The sequence below is a fragment of the Diadema antillarum genome, unplaced genomic scaffold, assembly GCF_040938485.1.
Source record: "Diadema antillarum isolate AM-2024a unplaced genomic scaffold, OU_Dant_1.0 seq00001343_RagTag, whole genome shotgun sequence".
Taxonomy (NCBI): Eukaryota; Metazoa; Echinodermata; class Echinoidea; order Diadematoida; family Diadematidae; genus Diadema; species Diadema antillarum.
The window spans coordinates 362,896-380,543 of NW_027272109.1; the positions used below are offsets into that span (position 1 = coordinate 362,896).

At 38.6% G+C, this 17,648-nt stretch overlaps 1 protein-coding gene across 1 annotated transcript; it reads left to right on the forward strand.

The window, feature by feature from the left end:
• The first annotated feature begins 670 nt into the window (after positions 1-670).
• On the forward strand, positions 671-17,648 carry LOC139708489 (cysteine-rich motor neuron 1 protein-like). Its single transcript, XM_071620437.1, has 16 exons — positions 671-767; positions 1,617-1,832; positions 2,441-2,494; positions 3,759-3,974; positions 4,581-4,634; positions 5,939-6,154; positions 6,762-6,815; positions 8,120-8,335; positions 8,942-8,995; positions 10,305-10,520; positions 11,128-11,181; positions 13,220-13,273; positions 14,576-14,791; positions 15,397-15,450; positions 16,743-16,958; positions 17,566-17,648. The coding sequence occupies exons 1-16, from the start codon at positions 671-673 to the stop codon at positions 17,646-17,648; spliced, it is 2,070 nt and encodes a 689-aa protein (XP_071476538.1).

Here is a 17,648-nt window from a genome sequence, read left to right on the forward strand (position 1 = left end):
AGTTCCATATTCCACATTCCATATTCTGGTTTCATATTCCATTTGATTTCGGAGTAAAATATGTATAACACAACACTCAATTTTAGACATAATTTCACAAATGTATAAGGACACTAATAAAATTATGTGTAAATATGAAGAACCTACTAAAAAGCAATGCTTGTAGGATGTAGGTTCCAAAGAAATAATATAAGCGTTTAGTACTACATGCTAATTACGAAAGATGACGAAACACGAGCGAAAATCGGTATGTCGAGATTATAATAAACTCTACGGAATGTACAAAATAGTTTATGATGTTCAAGGTAAATCTCAGTGATTCAATGCTACATAAAATTGCACTGTTGGTCAAAGATATGTGGTCAAATGATGTCAGTTGTAGGCCTAATTGATTTCGTGGTCACATGATCAATCAAATAACGTGGAATATGTAGTCCAACTGAATTAACAAAAAAGAGCATGCAGCTTCAAAATGGCAAATATTTGGAAAAAAACACACAATAACAGCTGTGATGTAATGGTACTTTAAGATTCTCTCCAATTTATTTCAGTATCTTCGTTACGACAAAGAGATTGAGCTCGAACTACTCTACAGTCTCTAGCAGGAGTAAGACCTGCAGTTCAGTATAGTTTTCTCAACAAGGTCGGTCAACAAATAGGAGACAGCGCCATGCTTGGGAGGGTGGTCAGGTTTCGTCAGGAGAGGCAGACTTTGCTGTCAACCATCGTCACCTTGACAACTCTAGCAGCAGTCTGCCAAGCGCAGGGTAAGAAACCATCCTGTTTTGTTTTTTTATTTTAAAGGAAACCTTTTATCTCCACAAGCAGACATTTACTCTGTTTATTGTGCAGATCTTAACGATCTACACGATTTTACTTTCACAAGATTGGCCGCAGTCTGCTTAGAACAGACTTTACGGGGCGATCATACATTGAAATACATACATACATTGAAAGAGTAAATGTGAAATTGACGTTCGTAAATCCTAACGAACGTGAATACATACTATAGTATACCCAAATCTGCATTCTTTCAAGACAGGAATGGTCCACAACCCCGTGTCTCTCAAAGGGATTAAACTTCAGTCATGTAGTAAGTTTGGATTAACCCCGTTCCCCTTGCTCTGGCCAGTCTAAATGTAAAATGCGGCAAAGGACTCAACCGATGATCTTCTAGGTACATACAAGCACACAATCTTATAGACGATTATATTTTCTTCTTGCGACTTGAATAGAAATAAAATGCTATTTCTTTCTATAATCCAATTCTATAATCATTTGGGAACAGACTCCTTCTCACTCAGTCTTAGTAGTAGCGGTGACCCGCTTCTCCCGTGCGTCTATCACGGAATTCCCTACCTGCATGGGGACAGCTGGAAGATAGACGAATGTACAACATGTAACTGCGACAATGCCACAACAGCATGCTGCTATATCTGCCCGGATAGTGAGGTTTTTGATCAACTGCCTGTAAATATAAGATTATGCTATGGCATGCAGCACAACATAACCACCTATTATCGGAACACGAATTGGTGTCGGCCTTAAAGTTCACAAATGCAGTCCTTAAATAACTGAATATATTAACATTTTCTATCATCCTTCTTGGAGGACAGATTTCTTCTCACTCAGTCTCAGTAGCAATGTCCTGCTACTCCCGTGCGTGTATCGGGGAATTCCCTACCTACATGGTGAGAGCTGGAAGGTGGACGAATGTACAACATGTAACTGCGACAATGCCACAACAACTTGCGTCATAGAGTCTTGTCAGCCTGCCTTCTGCAAGAACCCCATAAAACCCGAGGGAGAATGCTGCTATATCTGCCCGGATGGTGAGTTTTTTGATCAACTGCCTATAAAGATAAGAGTATGCTATAGCATGCAGCATAACATGTTTGGACCTATTATCGGAACACGAATTGGTGTCGGCCTTAAAGTTCACAAATGCAGTCCTTAGATCCATAGAGAAATTTCAAAGCTCCTCGCTTTTCTTTTATTCTCGCTTTATCCGTTGCATAATGCATGTGTCTCCTCCAGAAAGCGATGGTAAAGCGAGTTACAAGAATGAAGGAAACTTTGCAGTCGGGACAAGACCAAATTGAGTGAATAAAAGACTGCATAATGAGTATTTGTTCAACTATAGTGTTACTGATTTGACCTGGCTATGGCTGAGTGAAAGTGATCGAGATATGAAGATACATGTATGAAGAAGTGCTTTGAAAGACCGAGCATGTCATTTCATTCACAGATAATGATAGTACGAAATTGAAAAAAAAAAAAATCTCCGCAAAATCATCCAAAAAAGTTTTTACTTGAAGAATAAGGTTTGGCAAAGTGGCTTGATCGATTATGATTCACTATGACCTTTGCCAACCTGTGCAGTCAATGCTATTTAACTGGTCTAAAATGTTATTTTTATGCATTTTCTCTACATCACTAGAGCAAACACCTCCAGAATCAGACGGTGAAACCGGGAAAGGCGACAATACTGAGGGTGAGAAGAAAATTAAATGTCTTGCGTATATAAGCCTTTTTATCTGCCTATAATAAAGCAATTTGGGTGAAATTGCTTATCAATATGGCACCGGTATACTTATAAGCACATTTATACAATAGAGACAGAGAAAGAGCGAATGACAAATTGACGCCGTATAATATTCTTGTATTGAACATGTATTAACCCTAAAGGGGTCGGACTTTTTTGGCTATGCTCAGACCGGAGGGGGGGGGGGGGATGGATTCTTCCCCCCCCCCCCAGTTCTCGGCCATCGGTGGTGCGATCGCGATGATATTTTGCATGCGTGAGACCCACGTCATAATCTACAAGATTGTTTCATAAGATTTTTTTGAAACAATCAATTTCTAATTTTCATTAATTGATTATGCAAATTAAGCTCAAGATGATATTCTAGCTTAATTAAAAGCATTGAGATTCTAATTTTTGATCTGTAAATCTGTTTTAGCATATTCAACAATTGTACATCACAAAAACTTCCAAAACTCATTTCAATTATTATGTATTTTATTGTTTTCAGAATTTTTTATGTATTTCTTTGTTTTTCAACTTTTGTTTTTTCTTTGTTTTTTTCATTGGAAATTGTCACTGACCACTTTTCTACCATAATTAGCACCAAATTAATCAATAAAAGTGATTAATTGTAAAAATAATCAGGTTTTTATGACTTTCATGAGAGAACACTGTTTTCCATAGGAAATGTACACAAAATCACAAAATTGTGCCCGTTTTGGGGCGACATTCCGTTACAAAAATGGGCGTGGCTTCGCAAAAGTATGCGCGGACGTTGCAAATTTGGACTCAAAAGTTGCGCGAGACTTGAACGAAGAAAGTCAAGACGCCTCGCGACGAGGCCTCCTCGCGTTACAGATTTATAGCGCGAAACGTCGGGGGGGGGGGGGGGAGAGGGCGGATTCCGCCCCCCCCCCCCCCCCCGGCCCTTTTACGGTTAATACAAAGCTGTGCACATGAGAAATTGTAACTTTTCAAACTTGCGAATGAAAAACAAAGGAAAAGGTGTTTATTTGTACTTTGTCTTTATAAAATAAGAAAACATCTGTGGACTTTGAAATTACCCGCTTCTCAGATTGCCAGTGTCATCATTCCTCACCGTGATACAGAAAAGTCTTTTAAACTGAAGAAAGGGTATCTTGTTGTTATCATTGGCATGGATAATAATATTTTCTTCCTACCTTTTAAACTGAATATATTAACATTTTCTATCATCCTTCTTGGAGGACAGATTCCTTCTCACTCAGTCTTAGTGGCAATGTCCCACTTCTCCCGTGCGTGTATCGGGGAATTCCCTACCTACATGGTGAGAGCTGGAAGGTAGACGAATGTACAACATGTAACTGCGACAATGCCACAACAACTTGCGTCATAGAGTCTTGTCAGCCTATCTTCTGCAAGAACCCCATAAAACCCGAGGGAGAATGCTGCTATATCTGCCCGGATGGTGAGTTTTTTGATCAACTGCCTATAAAGATACGAGTATGCTATAGCATGCAGCATAACATGTTTGGACCTATTATCGGAACACGAATTGGTGTCGGCCTTAAAGTTCACAAATGCAGTCCTTAAATACATTGAGAAATTTCAAAGCTCCTCGCTTTTCTTTTATTCTCGCTTTATCCGTTGCATAATGCATATGCCTCCTCCAGAAAGCGATGGTAAAGCGAGTTACAAGAATGAAGGAAACTTTGCAGTCGGGACAAGACCAAATTGAGTGAATAAAAGACTGCATAATGAGTATTTGTTCAACTATAGTGTTACTGATTTGACCTGGCTATGGCTGAGTGAAAGTGATCGAGATATGAAGATACATGTATGAAGAAGTGCTTTAAAAGATCGAGCATATCATTTCATTCACAGATAATAGTAGTACGAAATTGAAAAAAAAAAATCTCTGCAAAATCATCCAAAAAAGTTTTTACTTGATAAATAAGGTTTGGCAAAGTGGCTTGATCGATTATGATTCACTATGACCTTTGCCAACCTGTGCAGTCAATGCTATTTAACTGGTCTAAAATGTTATTTTTATGCATTTTCTCTACATTACTAGAGCAAACACCTCCAGAATCAGACGGTGAAACCGGGAAAGGCGACAATACTGAGGGTGAGAAGAAAATGAAATGTCTTGCGTATATAAGCCTTTTTTTAAGGAGAAAATTGTGTCAAGTAAGTGAGTTAATTCAAAGTACTATCTGCCTATAATAACGCAATTTGGGTGAGATTGCTTCTCAATATGGCACCGGTATACTTATAAACACATTCATACAATAGAGACAGAGAAAGAGCGAGTGAAAAATTGACGCCGTATAATATTCTTGTATTGAACATGTATTAACCCTAAAGGGGCCGGGCCTTTTTGGCTATGCTCAGACCGGGGGGGGGGGGGGGATGGATTCTTCCCCCCCCCCCCAGATCTCGGCCATCGGTGGTGCGATCGCGATGAAATTTTGCATGCGTGAGACCCACGTCATAATCTACAAGATTGTGTCATAAGATTTTTTTGAAACAATCAATTTCTAAATTTCATTAATTAATTATGGAAATTAAGCTCAAGATGATATTCTAGCTTAATTAAAAGCATTGAGATTTTAATTTTTGATCTGTAAATCTGTTTTAGCATATTCAACAATTGTACATCACAAAAACTTCCAAAACTCATTTCAATTCTTATGTATTTCATTGTTTTCAGAATTTCTTATGTATTTCTTTGTTTTTCAACTGTTGTTTTTTTTTCTTTGGTTTTTTCATTGGAAATTGTCACTGACCACTTTTCTACCATAATAAGCACAAAATTAATCAATGAAAGTGATTAATTGTAAAAATTATCAGGTTTTTATGACTTTCATGAGAGAACACTGTTTTCCATAGGAGTGTACACAAAATCACAAAATTGTGCCCGTTTTGGGGCGACATTCCGTTACAAAAATGGGCGTGGCTTCGTAAAAGTATGCGCGGACGTTGCAAATTTGGACTCAAAAGTTGCGCGAGACTTGAACGAAGAAAGTCAAGAAGCCTCGCGACGAGGCCTCCTCGCGTTACAGATTTATAGCGCGAAACGTCGGGGGGGGGGGGGGAGGGCGGATTCCGCCCCCCCCCCCCCGGCCCTTTTACGGTTAAAACAAAGCTGTGCACATGAGAAATTGTAACTTTTCAAACTTGCGAATGAAAAACAAAGGAAAAGGTGTTTATTTGTCCTTTGTCTTTATAAAATAAGAAAACATTATGTGGACTTTGAAATTACCCGCTTCTCAGATTGCCAGTGTCATCATTCCTCACCGTGATACAGAAAAGTCTTTTAAACTGAAGAAGGGGTATCTTGTTGTTATCATTGGCATGGATAATAATATTTTCTTCCTACCTTTTAAACTGAATATATTAACATTTTCTATCATCCTTCTTGGAGGACAGATTCCTTCTCACTCAGTCTTAGTGGCAATGTCCCACTTCTCCCGTGCGTCTATCGGGGAAGTCCCTACCTACATGGTGAGAGCTGGAAGGTAGACGAATGTACAACATGTAACTGCGACAATGCCACAACAACTTGCGTCATAGAGTCTTGTCAGCCTATCTTCTGCAAGAACCCCATAAAACCCGAGGGAGAATGCTGCTATATCTGCCCGGATGGTGAGTTTTTTGATCAACTGCCTATAAAGATACGAGTATGCTATAGCATGCAGCATAACATGTTTGGACCTATTATCGGAACACGAATTGGTGTCGGCCTTAAAGTTCACAAATGCAGTCCTTAGATACATTGAGAAATTTCAAAGCTCCTCGCTTTTCTTTTATTCTCGCTTTATCCGTTGCATAATGCATATGTCTCCTCCAGAAAGCGATGGTAAAGCGAGTTACAAGAATGAAGGAAACTTTGCAGTCGGGACAAGACCAAATTGAGTGAATAAAAGACTGCATAATGAGTATTTGTTCAACTATAGTGTTACTGATTTGACCTGGCTATGGCTGAGTGAAAGTGATCGAGATATGAAGATACATGTATGAAGAAGTGCTTTAAAAGATCGAGCATATCATTTCATTCACAGATAATAGTAGTACGAAATTGAAAAAAAAAAAATCTCTGCAAAATCATCCAAAAAAGTTTTTACTTGAAGAATAAGGTTTGGCAAAGTGGCTTGATCGATTATGATTCACTATGACCTTTGCCAACCTGTGCAGTCAATGCTATTTAACTGGTCTAAAATGTTATTTTTATGCATTTTCTCTACATCACTAGAGCAAACACCTCCAGAATCAGACGGTGAAACCGGGAAAGGCGACAATACTGAGGGTGAGAAGAAAATGAAATGTCTTGCGTATATAAGCCTTTTTTTAAGGAGAAAATTGTGTCAAGTAAGTGAGTTAATTCAAAGTACTATCTGCCTATAATAAAGCAATTTGGGTGAGATTGCTTCTCAATATGGCACCGGTATACTTATAAGCACATTCATACAATAGAGACAGAGAAAGAGCGAATGAAAAATTGACGCCGTATAATATTCTTGTATTGAACATGTATTAACCCTAAAGGGGCCGGGCCTTTTTGGCTATGCTCAGACCGGGGGGGGGGGGGGGGATGGATTCCCCCCCCCCCCCCCAGATCTCGGCCATCGGTGGTGCGATCGCGATGAAATTTTGCATGCGTGAGACCCACGTCATAATCTACAAGATTGTGTCATAAGATTTTTTTGAAACAATCAATTTCTAAATTTCATTAATTAATTATGGAAATTAAGCTCAAGATGATATTCTAGCTTAATTAAAAGCATTGAGATTTTAATTTTTGATCTGTAAATCTGTTTTAGCATATTCAACAATTGTACATCACAAAAACTTCCAAAACTCATTTCAATTCTTATGTATTTCATTGTTTTCAGAATTTCTTATGTATTTCTTTGTTTTTCAACTGTTGTTTTTTTCTTTGGTTTTTTCATTGGAAATTGTCACTGACCACTTTTCTACCATAATAAGCACAAAATTAATCAATGAAAGTGATTAATTGTAAAAATTATCAGGTTTTTATGACTTTCATGAGAGAACACTGTTTTCCATAGGAGTGTACACAAAATCACAAAATTGTGCCCGTTTTGGGGCGACATTCCGTTACAAAAATGGGCGTGGCTTCGTAAAAGTATGCGCGGACGTTGCAAATTTGGACTCAAAAGTTGCGCGAGACTTGAACGAAGAAAGTCAAGAAGCCTCGCGACGAGGCCTCCTCGCGTTACAGATTTATAGCGCGAAACGTGGGGGGGGGGGGGAGGGCGGATTCCGCCCCCCCCCCCCCCCCGGCCCTTTTAGGGTTAATACAAAGCTGTGCACATGAGAAATTGTAACTTTTCAAACTTGCGAATGAAAAACAAAGGAAAAGGTGTTTATTTGTCCTTTGTCTTTATAAAATAAGAAAACATTATGTGGACTTTGAAATTACCCGCTTCTCAGATTGCCAGTGTCATCATTCCTCACCGTGATACAGAAAAGTCTTTTAAACTGAAGAAGGGGTATCTTGTTGTTATCATTGGCATGGATAATAATATTTTCTTCCTACCTTTTAAACTGAATATATTAACATTTTCTATCATCCTTCTTGGAGGACAGATTCCTTCTCACTCAGTCTTAGTGGCAATGTCCCACTTCTCCCGTGCGTCTATCGGGGAAGTCCCTACCTACATGGTGAGAGCTGGAAGGTAGACGAATGTACAACATGTAACTGCGACAATGCCACAACAACTTGCGTCATAGAGTCTTGTCAGCCTATCTTCTGCAAGAACCCCATAAAACCCGAGGGAGAATGCTGCTATATCTGCCCGGATGGTGAGTTTTTTGATCAACTGCCTATAAAGATACGAGTATGCTATAGCATGCAGCATAACATGTTTGGACCTATTATCGGAACACGAATTGGTGTCGGCCTTAAAGTTCACAAATGCAGTCCTTAGATACATTGAGAAATTTCAAAGCTCCTCGCTTTTCTTTTATTCTCGCTTTATCCGTTGCATAATGCATATGTCTCCTCCAGAAAGCGATGGTAAAGCGAGTTACAAGAATGAAGGAAACTTTGCAGTCGGGACAAGACCAAATTGAGTGAATAAAAGATTGCATAATGAGTATTTGTTCAACTATAGTGTTACTGATTTGACCTGGCTATGGCTGAGTGAAAGTGATCGAGATATGAAGATACATGTATGAAGAAGTGCTTTGAAAGATCGAACATATCATTTCATTCACAGATAATAGTAGTACGAAATTGAAAAAAAAAAATCTCTGCAAAATCATCCAAAAAAGTTTTTACTTGAGGAATAAGGTTTGGCAAAGTGGCTTGATCGATTGTGATTCACTATGACCTTTGCCAACCTGTGCAGTCAATGCTATTTAACTGGTCTAAAATGTTATTTTTATGCATTTTCTCTACATCACTAGAGCAAACACCTCCAGAATCAGACGGTGAAACCGGGAAAGGCGACAATACTGAGGGTGAGAAGAAAATGAAATGTCTTGCGTATATAAGCCTTTTTTTAAGGAGAAAATTGTGTCAAGTAAGTGAGTTAATTCAAAGTACTATCTGCCTATAATAAAGCAATTTGGGTGAGATTGCTTCTCAATATGGCACCGGTATACTTATAAACACATTCATACAATAGAGACAGAGAAAGAGCGAGTGAAAAATTGACGCCGTATAATATTCTTGTATTGAACATGTATTAACCCTAAAGGGGCCGGGCTTTTTTTACTATGCTCAGACCGGAGGGGGGGGGGGGATGGATTCTTCCCCCCCCCCCCCCCAGTTCTCGGCCATCGGTGGTGCGATCGCGATGAAATTTTGCATGAGTGAGACCCACGTCATAATCTACAAGATTGTGTCATAAGATTTTTTTGAAACAATCAATTTCTAAATTTCATTAATTAATTATGGAAATTAAGCTCAAGATGATATTCTAGCTTAATTAAAAGCATTGAGATTTTAATTTTTGATCTGTAAATCTGTTTTAGCATATTCAACAATTGTACATCACAAAAACTTCCAAAACTCATTTCAATTCTTATGTATTTCATTGTTTTCAGAATTTCTTATGTATTTCTTTGTTTTTCAACTGTTGTTTTTTTTCTTTGGTTTTTTCATTGGAAATTGTCACTGACTACTTTTCTACCATAATAAGCACAAAATTAATCAATGAAAGTGATTAATTGTAAAAATTATCAGGTTTTTATGACTTTCATGAGAGAACACTGTTTTCCATAGGAGTGTACACAAAATCACAAAATTGTGCCCGTTTTGGGGCGACATTCCGTTACAAAAATGGGCGTGGCTTCGTAAAAGTATGCGCGGACGTTGCAAATTTGGACTCAAAAGTTGCGCGAGACTTGAACGAAGAAAGTCAAGAAGCCTCGCGACGAGGCCTCCTCGCGTTACAGATTTATAGCGCGAAACGTCGGGGGGGGGGGGGGAGGGCGGATTCCGCCCCCCCCCCCCCCCCGGCCCTTTTAGGGTTAATACAAAGCTGTGCACATGAGAAATTGTAACTTTTCAAACTTGCGAATGAAAAACAAAGGAAAAGGTGTTTATTTGTCCTTTGTCTTTATAAAATAAGAAAACATTATGTGGACTTTGAAATTACCCGCTTCTCAGATTGCCAGTGTCATCATTCCTCACCGTGATACAGAAAAGTCTTTTAAACTGAAGAAGGGGTATCTTGTTGTTATCATTGGCATGGATAATAATATTTTCTTCCTACCTTTTAAACTGAATATATTAACATTTTCTATCATCCTTCTTGGAGGACAGATTCCTTCTCACTCAGTCTTAGTGGCAATGTCCCACTTCTCCCGTGCGTCTATCGGGGAAGTCCCTACCTACATGGTGAGAGCTGGAAGGTAGACGAATGTACAACATGTAACTGCGACAATGCCACAGCAACTTGCGTCATAGAGTCTTGTCAGCCTGCCTTCTGCAAGAACCCCATAAAACCCGAGGGAGAATGCTGCTATATCTGCCCGGATGGTGAGTTTTTTGATCAACTGCCTATAAAGATACGAGTATGCTATAGCATGCAGCATAACATGTTTGGACCTATTATCGGAACACGAATTGGTGTCGGCCTTAAAGTTCACAAATGCAGTCCTTAGATACATTGAGAAATTTCAAAGCTCCTCGCTTTTCTTTTATTCTCGCTTTATCCGTTGCATAATGCATATGTCTCCTCCAGAAAGCGATGGTAAAGCGAGTTACAAGAATGAAGGAAACTTTGCAGTCGGGACAAGACCAAATTGAGTGAATAAAAGACTGCATAATGAGTATTTGTTCAACTATAGTGTTACTGATTTGACCTGGCTATGGCTGAGTGAAAGTGATCGAGATATGAAGATACATGTATGAAGAAGTGCTTTAAAAGATCGAGCATATCATTTCATTCACAGATAATAGTAGTACGAAATTGAAAAAAAAAAAATCTCTGCAAAATCATCCAAAAAAGTTTTTACTTGAAGAATAAGGTTTGGCAAAGTGGCTTGATCGATTATGATTCACTATGACCTTTGCCAACCTGTGCAGTCAATGCTATTTAACTGGTCTAAAATGTTATTTTTATGCATTTTCTCTACATCACTAGAGCAAACACCTCCAGAATCAGACGGTGAAACCGGGAAAGGCGACAATACTGAGGGTGAGAAGAAAATGAAATGTCTTGCGTATATAAGCCTTTTTTTAAGGAGAAAATTGTGTCAAGTAAGTGAGTTAATTCAAAGTACTATCTGCCTATAATAAAGCAATTTGGGTGAGATTGCTTCTCAATATGGCACCGGTATACTTATAAGCACATTCATACAATAGAGACAGAGAAAGAGCGAATGAAAAATTGACGCCGTATAATATTCTTGTATTGAACATGTATTAACCCTAAAGGGGCCGCCGCCCCCCCCCCCCCCCCAGATCTCGGCCATCGGTGGTGCGATCGCGATGAAATTTTGCATGCGTGAGACCCACGTCATAATCTACAAGATTGTGTCATAAGATTTTTTTGAAACAATCAATTTCTAAATTTCATTAATTAATTATGGAAATTAAGCTCAAGATGATATTCTAGCTTAATTAAAAGCATTGAGATTTTAATTTTTGATCTGTAAATCTGTTTTAGCATATTCAACAATTGTACATCACAAAAACTTCCAAAACTCATTTCAATTCTTATGTATTTCATTGTTTTCAGAATTTCTTATGTATTTCTTTGTTTTTCAACTGTTGTTTTTTTCTTTGGTTTTTTCATTGGAAATTGTCACTGACCACTTTTCTACCATAATAAGCACAAAATTAATCAATGAAAGTGATTAATTGTAAAAATTATCAGGTTTTTATGACTTTCATGAGAGAACACTGTTTTCCATAGGAGTGTACACAAAATCACAAAATTGTGCCCGTTTTGGGGCGACATTCCGTTACAAAAATGGGCGTGGCTTCGTAAAAGTATGCGCGGACGTTGCAAATTTGGACTCAAAAGTTGCGCGAGACTTGAACGAAGAAAGTCAAGAAGCCTCGCGACGAGGCCTCCTCGCGTTACAGATTTATAGCGCGAAACGTGGGGGGGGGGAGGGCGGATTCCGCCCCCCCCCCCCCGGCCCTTTTAGGGTTAATACAAAGCTGTGCACATGAGAAATTGTAACTTTTCAAACTTGCGAATGAAAAACAAAGGAAAAGGTGTTTATTTGTCCACCCGCTTCTCAGATTGCCAGTGTCATCATTCCTCACCGTGATACAGAAAAGTCTTTTAAACTGAAGAAGGGGTATCTTGTTGTTATCATTGGCATGGATAATAATATTTTCTTCCTACCTTTTAAACTGAATATATTAACATTTTCTATCATCCTTCTTGGAGGACAGATTCCTTCTCACTCAGTCTTAGTGGCAATGTCCCACTTCTCCCGTGCGTCTATCGGGGAAGTCCCTACCTACATGGTGAGAGCTGGAAGGTAGACGAATGTACAACATGTAACTTGCGACAATGCCACAACAACTTGCGTCATAGAGTCTTGTCAGCCTATCTTCTGCAAGAACCCCATAAAACCCGAGGGAGAATGCTGCTATATCTGCCCGGATGGTGAGTTTTTTTGATCAACTGCCTATAAAGATACGAGTATGCTATAGCATGCAGCATAACATGTTTGGACCTATTATCGGAACACGAATTGGTGTCGGCCTTTAAAGTTCACAAATGCAGTCCTTAGATACATTGAGAAATTTCAAAGCTCCTCGCTTTTCTTTTATTCTCGCTTTATCCGTTGCATAATGCATATGTCTCCTCCAGAAAGCGATGGTAAAGCGAGTTACAAGAATGAAGGAAACTTTGCAGTCGGGACAAGACCAAATTGAGTGAATAAAAGATTGCATAATGAGTATTTGTTCAACTATAGTGTTACTGATTTGACCCTGGCTATGGCTGAGTGAAAGTGATCGAGATATGAAGATACATGTATGAAGAAGTGCTTTGAAAGATCGAACATATCATTTCATTCACCAGATAATAGTAGTACGAAATTGAAAAAAAAAAATCTCTGCAAAATCATCCAAAAAAGTTTTTACTTGAGGAATAAGGTTTGGCAAAGTGGCTTGATCGATTGTGATTCACTATGACCTTTGCCAACCTGTGCAGTCAATGCTATTTAACTGGTCTAAAATGTTATTTTTATGCATTTTCTCTACATCACTAGAGCAAACACCTCCAGAATCAGACGGTGAAACCGGGAAAGGCGACAATACTGAGGGTGAGAAGAAAATGAAATGTCTTGCGTATATAAGCCTTTTTTAAGGAGAAAATTGTGTCAAGTAAGTGAGTTAATTCAAAGTACTATCTGCCTATAATAAAGCAATTTGGGTGAGATTGCTTCTCAATATGGCACCGGTATACTTATAAACACATTCATACAATAGAGACAGAGAAAGAGCGAGTGAAAAATTGACGCCGTATAATATTCTTGTATTGAACATGTATTAACCCTAAAGGGGCCGGGCTTTTTTTACTATGCTCAGACCGGAGGGGGGGGGGGATGGATTCTTCCCCCCCCCCCCCCCAGTTCTCGGCCATCGGTGGTGCGATCGCGATGAAATTTTGCATGAGTGAGACCCACGTCATAATCTACAAGATTGTGTCATAAGATTTTTTTGAAACAATCAATTTCTAAATTTCATTAATTAATTATGGAAATTAAGCTCAAGATGATATTCTAGCTTAATTAAAAGCATTGAGATTTTAATTTTTGATCTGTAAATCTGTTTTAGCATATTCAACAATTGTACATCACAAAAACTTCCAAAACTCATTTCAATTCTTATGTATTTCATTGTTTTCAGAATTTCTTATGTATTTCTTTGTTTTTCAACTGTTGTTTTTTTTCTTTGGTTTTTTCATTGGAAATTGTCACTGACTACTTTTCTACCATAATAAGCACAAAATTAATCAATGAAAGTGATTAATTGTAAAAATTATCAGGTTTTTATGACCTTCATGAGAGAACACTGTTTTCCATAGGAGTGTACACAAAATCACAAAATTGTGCCCGTTTTGGGGCGACATTCCGTTACAAAAATGGGCGTGGCTTCGTAAAAGTATGCGCGGACGTTGCAAATTTGGACTCAAAAGTTGCGCGAGACTTGAACGAAGAAAGTCAAGAAGCCTCGCGACGAGGCCTCCTCGCGTTACAGATTTATAGCGCGAAACGTGGGGGGTGGGGGAGGGCGGATTCCGCCCCCCCCCCCCCCGGCCCTTTTAGGGTTAATACAAAGCTGTGCACATGAGAAATTGTAACTTTTCAAACTTGCGAATGAAAAACAAAGGAAAAGGTGTTTATTTGTCCTTTGTCTTTATAAAATAAGAAAACATTATGTGGACTTTGAAATTACCCGCTTCTCAGATTGCCAGTGTCATCATTCCTCACCGTGATACAGAAAAGTCTTTTAAACTGAAGAAGGGGTATCTTGTTATTATCATTGGCATGGATAATAATATTTTCTTCCTACCTTTTAAACTGAATATATTAACATTTTCTATCATCCTTCTTGGAGGACAGATTCCTTCTCACTCAGTCTTAGTGGCAATGTCCCACTTCTCCCGTGCGTCTATCGGGGAAGTCCCTACCTACATGGTGAGAGCTGGAAGGTAGACGAATGTACAACATGTAACTGCGACAATGCCACAGCAACTTGCGTCATAGAGTCTTGTCAGCCTGCCTTCTGCAAGAACCCCATAAAACCCGAGGGAGAATGCTGCTATATCTGCCCGGATGGTGAGTTTTTTGATCAACTGCCTATAAAGATACGAGTATGCTATAGCATGCAGCATAACATGTTTGGACCTATTATCGGAACACGAATTGGTGTCGGCCTTAAAGTTCACAAATGCAGTCCTTAGATACATTGAGAAATTTCAAAGCTCCTCGCTTTTCTTTTATTCTCGCTTTATCCGTTGCATAATGCATATGTCTCCTCCAGAAAGCGATGGTAAAGCGAGTTACAAGAATGAAGGAAACTTTGCAGTCGGGACAAGACCAAATTGAGTGAATAAAAGATTGCATAATGAGTATTTGTTCAACTATAGTGTTACTGATTTGACCTGGCTATGGCTGAGTGAAAGTGATCGAGATATGAAGATACATGTATGAAGAAGTGCTTTGAAAGATCGAACATATCATTTCATTCACAGATAATAGTAGTACGAAATTGAAAAAAAAAATCTCTGCAAAATCATCCAAAAAAGTTTTTACTTGAGGAATAAGGTTTGGCAAAGTGGCTTGATCGATTGTGATTCACTATGACCTTTGCCAACCTGTGCAGTCAATGCTATTTAACTGGTCTAAAATGTTATTTTTATGCATTTTCTCTACATCACTAGAGCAAACACCTCCAGAATCAGACGGTGAAACCGGGAAAGGCGACAATACTGAGGGTGAGAAGAAAATGAAATGTCTTGCGTATATAAGCCTTTTTTTAAGGAGAAAATTGTGTCAAGTAAGTGAGTTAATTCAAAGTACTATCTGCCTATAATAAAGCAATTTGGGTGAGATTGCTTCTCAATATGGCACCGGTATACTTATAAACACATTCATACAATAGAGACAGAGAAAGAGCGAGTGAAAAATTGACGCCGTATAATATTCTTGTATTGAACATGTATTAACCCTAAAGGGGCCGGGCTTTTTTTACTATGCTCAGACCGGAGGGGGGGGGGATGGATTCTTCCCCCCCCCCCCCAGTTCTCGGCCATCGGTGGTGCGATCGCGATGAAATTTTGCATGAGTGAGACCCACGTCATAATCTACAAGATTGTGTCATAAGATTTTTTGAAACAATCAATTTCTAATTTTCATTAATTAATTATGCAAATTAAGCTCAAGATGATATTCTAGCTTAATTAAAAGCATTGAGATTCTAATTTTTGATCTGTAAATCTGTTTTAGCATATTCAACAATTGTACATCACAAAAACTTCCAAAACTCATTTCAATTCTTATGTATTTCATTGTTTTCAGAATTTCTTATGTATTTCTTTGTTTTTCAACTGTTGTGTTTTTTCTTTGTGTTTTCATTGGAAATTGTCACTGACCACTTTTCTACCATAATAAGCACAAAATTAATTAATGAAAGTGATTAATTGTAAAAATTATCAGGTTTTTATGACTTTCATGAGAGAACACTGTTTTCCATAGGAAATGTACACAAAATCACAAAATTGTGCCCGTTTTGGGGCGACATTCTGTTACAAAAATGGGCGTGGCTTCGTAAAAGTATGCGCGGACGTTGCAAATTTGGACTCAAAAGTTGCGCGAGACTTGAATGAAGAAAGTCAAGAAGCCTCGCGACGAGGCCTTCTCGCGCTACAGATTTATAGCGTGAAACGTTCAGGGGGGGGGGGGCGGATTCCGCCCCACCCCAGCCCTTTTAGGGTTAATACAAAGCTGTGCACATGAGAAATTGTAACTTTTCAAACTTGCGAATGAAAAACAAAGGAAAAGGTGTTTATTTGTACTTTGTCTTTATAAAATAAGAAAACATCTGTGGACTTTGAAATTACCCGCTTCTCAGATTGCCAGTGTCATCATTCCTCACCGTGATACAGAAAAGTCTTTTAATCTGAAGAAGGGGTATCTTGTTGTTATCATTGGCATAGATAATAATATTTTCTTCCTACCTTTTAAACTGAATATATTAACATTTTCTATCATCCTTCTTGGAGGACAGATTTCTTCTCACTCAGTCTTAGTAGCAATGTCCTGCTACTCCCGTGCGTCTATCGGGGAATTCCCTACCTACATGGTGAGAGCTGGAAGGTAGACGAATGTACAACATGTAACTGCGACAATGCCACAGCAACTTGCGTCATAGAGTCTTGTCAGCCTGCCTTCTGCAAGAACGCCATAAAACCCGAGGGAGAATGCTGCTATATCTGCCCGGATGGTGAGTTTTTTGATCAACTGCCTATAAAGATAAGAGTATGCTATAGCATGCAGCATAACATGTTTGGACCTATTATCCGAACACGAATTGGTGTCGGCCTTAAAGTTCACAAATGCAGTCCTTAAATACATTGAGAAATATCAAAGCTCATCGCTTTTCTTTTATTCTCGCTTTATCCGATGCATAATGCATATATATTATGCCTCCTCCAGAAAGCGATGGTAAAGCGAGTTACAAGAATGAAGGAAACTTTGCAGTCGGGACAAGACCAAATTGAGTGAATAAAAGACTGCATAATGAGTATTTTGTTCAACTATAGTGTTACTGATTTGACCTGGCTATGGCTGAGTGAAAGTGATCGAGATGTGAAGATGTGAAGAAATTCTTGAAAAGATCGTGCATAAAATTCCATTCACAGAGGAATAATAGCATAAAATTATTAAACAAAAAACCCAAATCTCTGTAGATAGCGTTTTCTTGAAAAAAAAAAGTTAGTCAAAATGGCTTGATTGATAATGAGTCTTCATGGCCTTTGTAAACCTGTGTAAATCAGTACAATTTAACTCGTCTAAAATTGTATTTCTATGCATTTTCCCTACATCACTAGAGCAAACACCTCAAGAATCAGACGGTGAAACCGGGGAAGGCGACAATACTGAGGGTGAGAAGAAAATGAATTGTCTTGCGTAA

What these genes read in the sequence shown, in the direction of transcription:
- LOC139708489 (XM_071620437.1), top strand. Translation starts at nt 671, where the DNA reads ATGCTTGGGAGGGTGGTCAGGTTTCGTCAGGAGAGGCAGACTTTGCTG. An exon ending in GAAAGGCGACAATACTGAGG is followed by an intron (nt 8,996 to 10,304) that starts GTGAGAAGAAAA and finishes CTTGGAGGACAG; the next exon opens with ATTCCTTCTCACTCAGTCTT. An exon ending in CTGCTATATCTGCCCGGATG is followed by an intron (nt 10,521 to 11,127) that starts GTGAGTTTTTTG and finishes CTACATCACTAG; the next exon opens with AGCAAACACCTCCAGAATCA.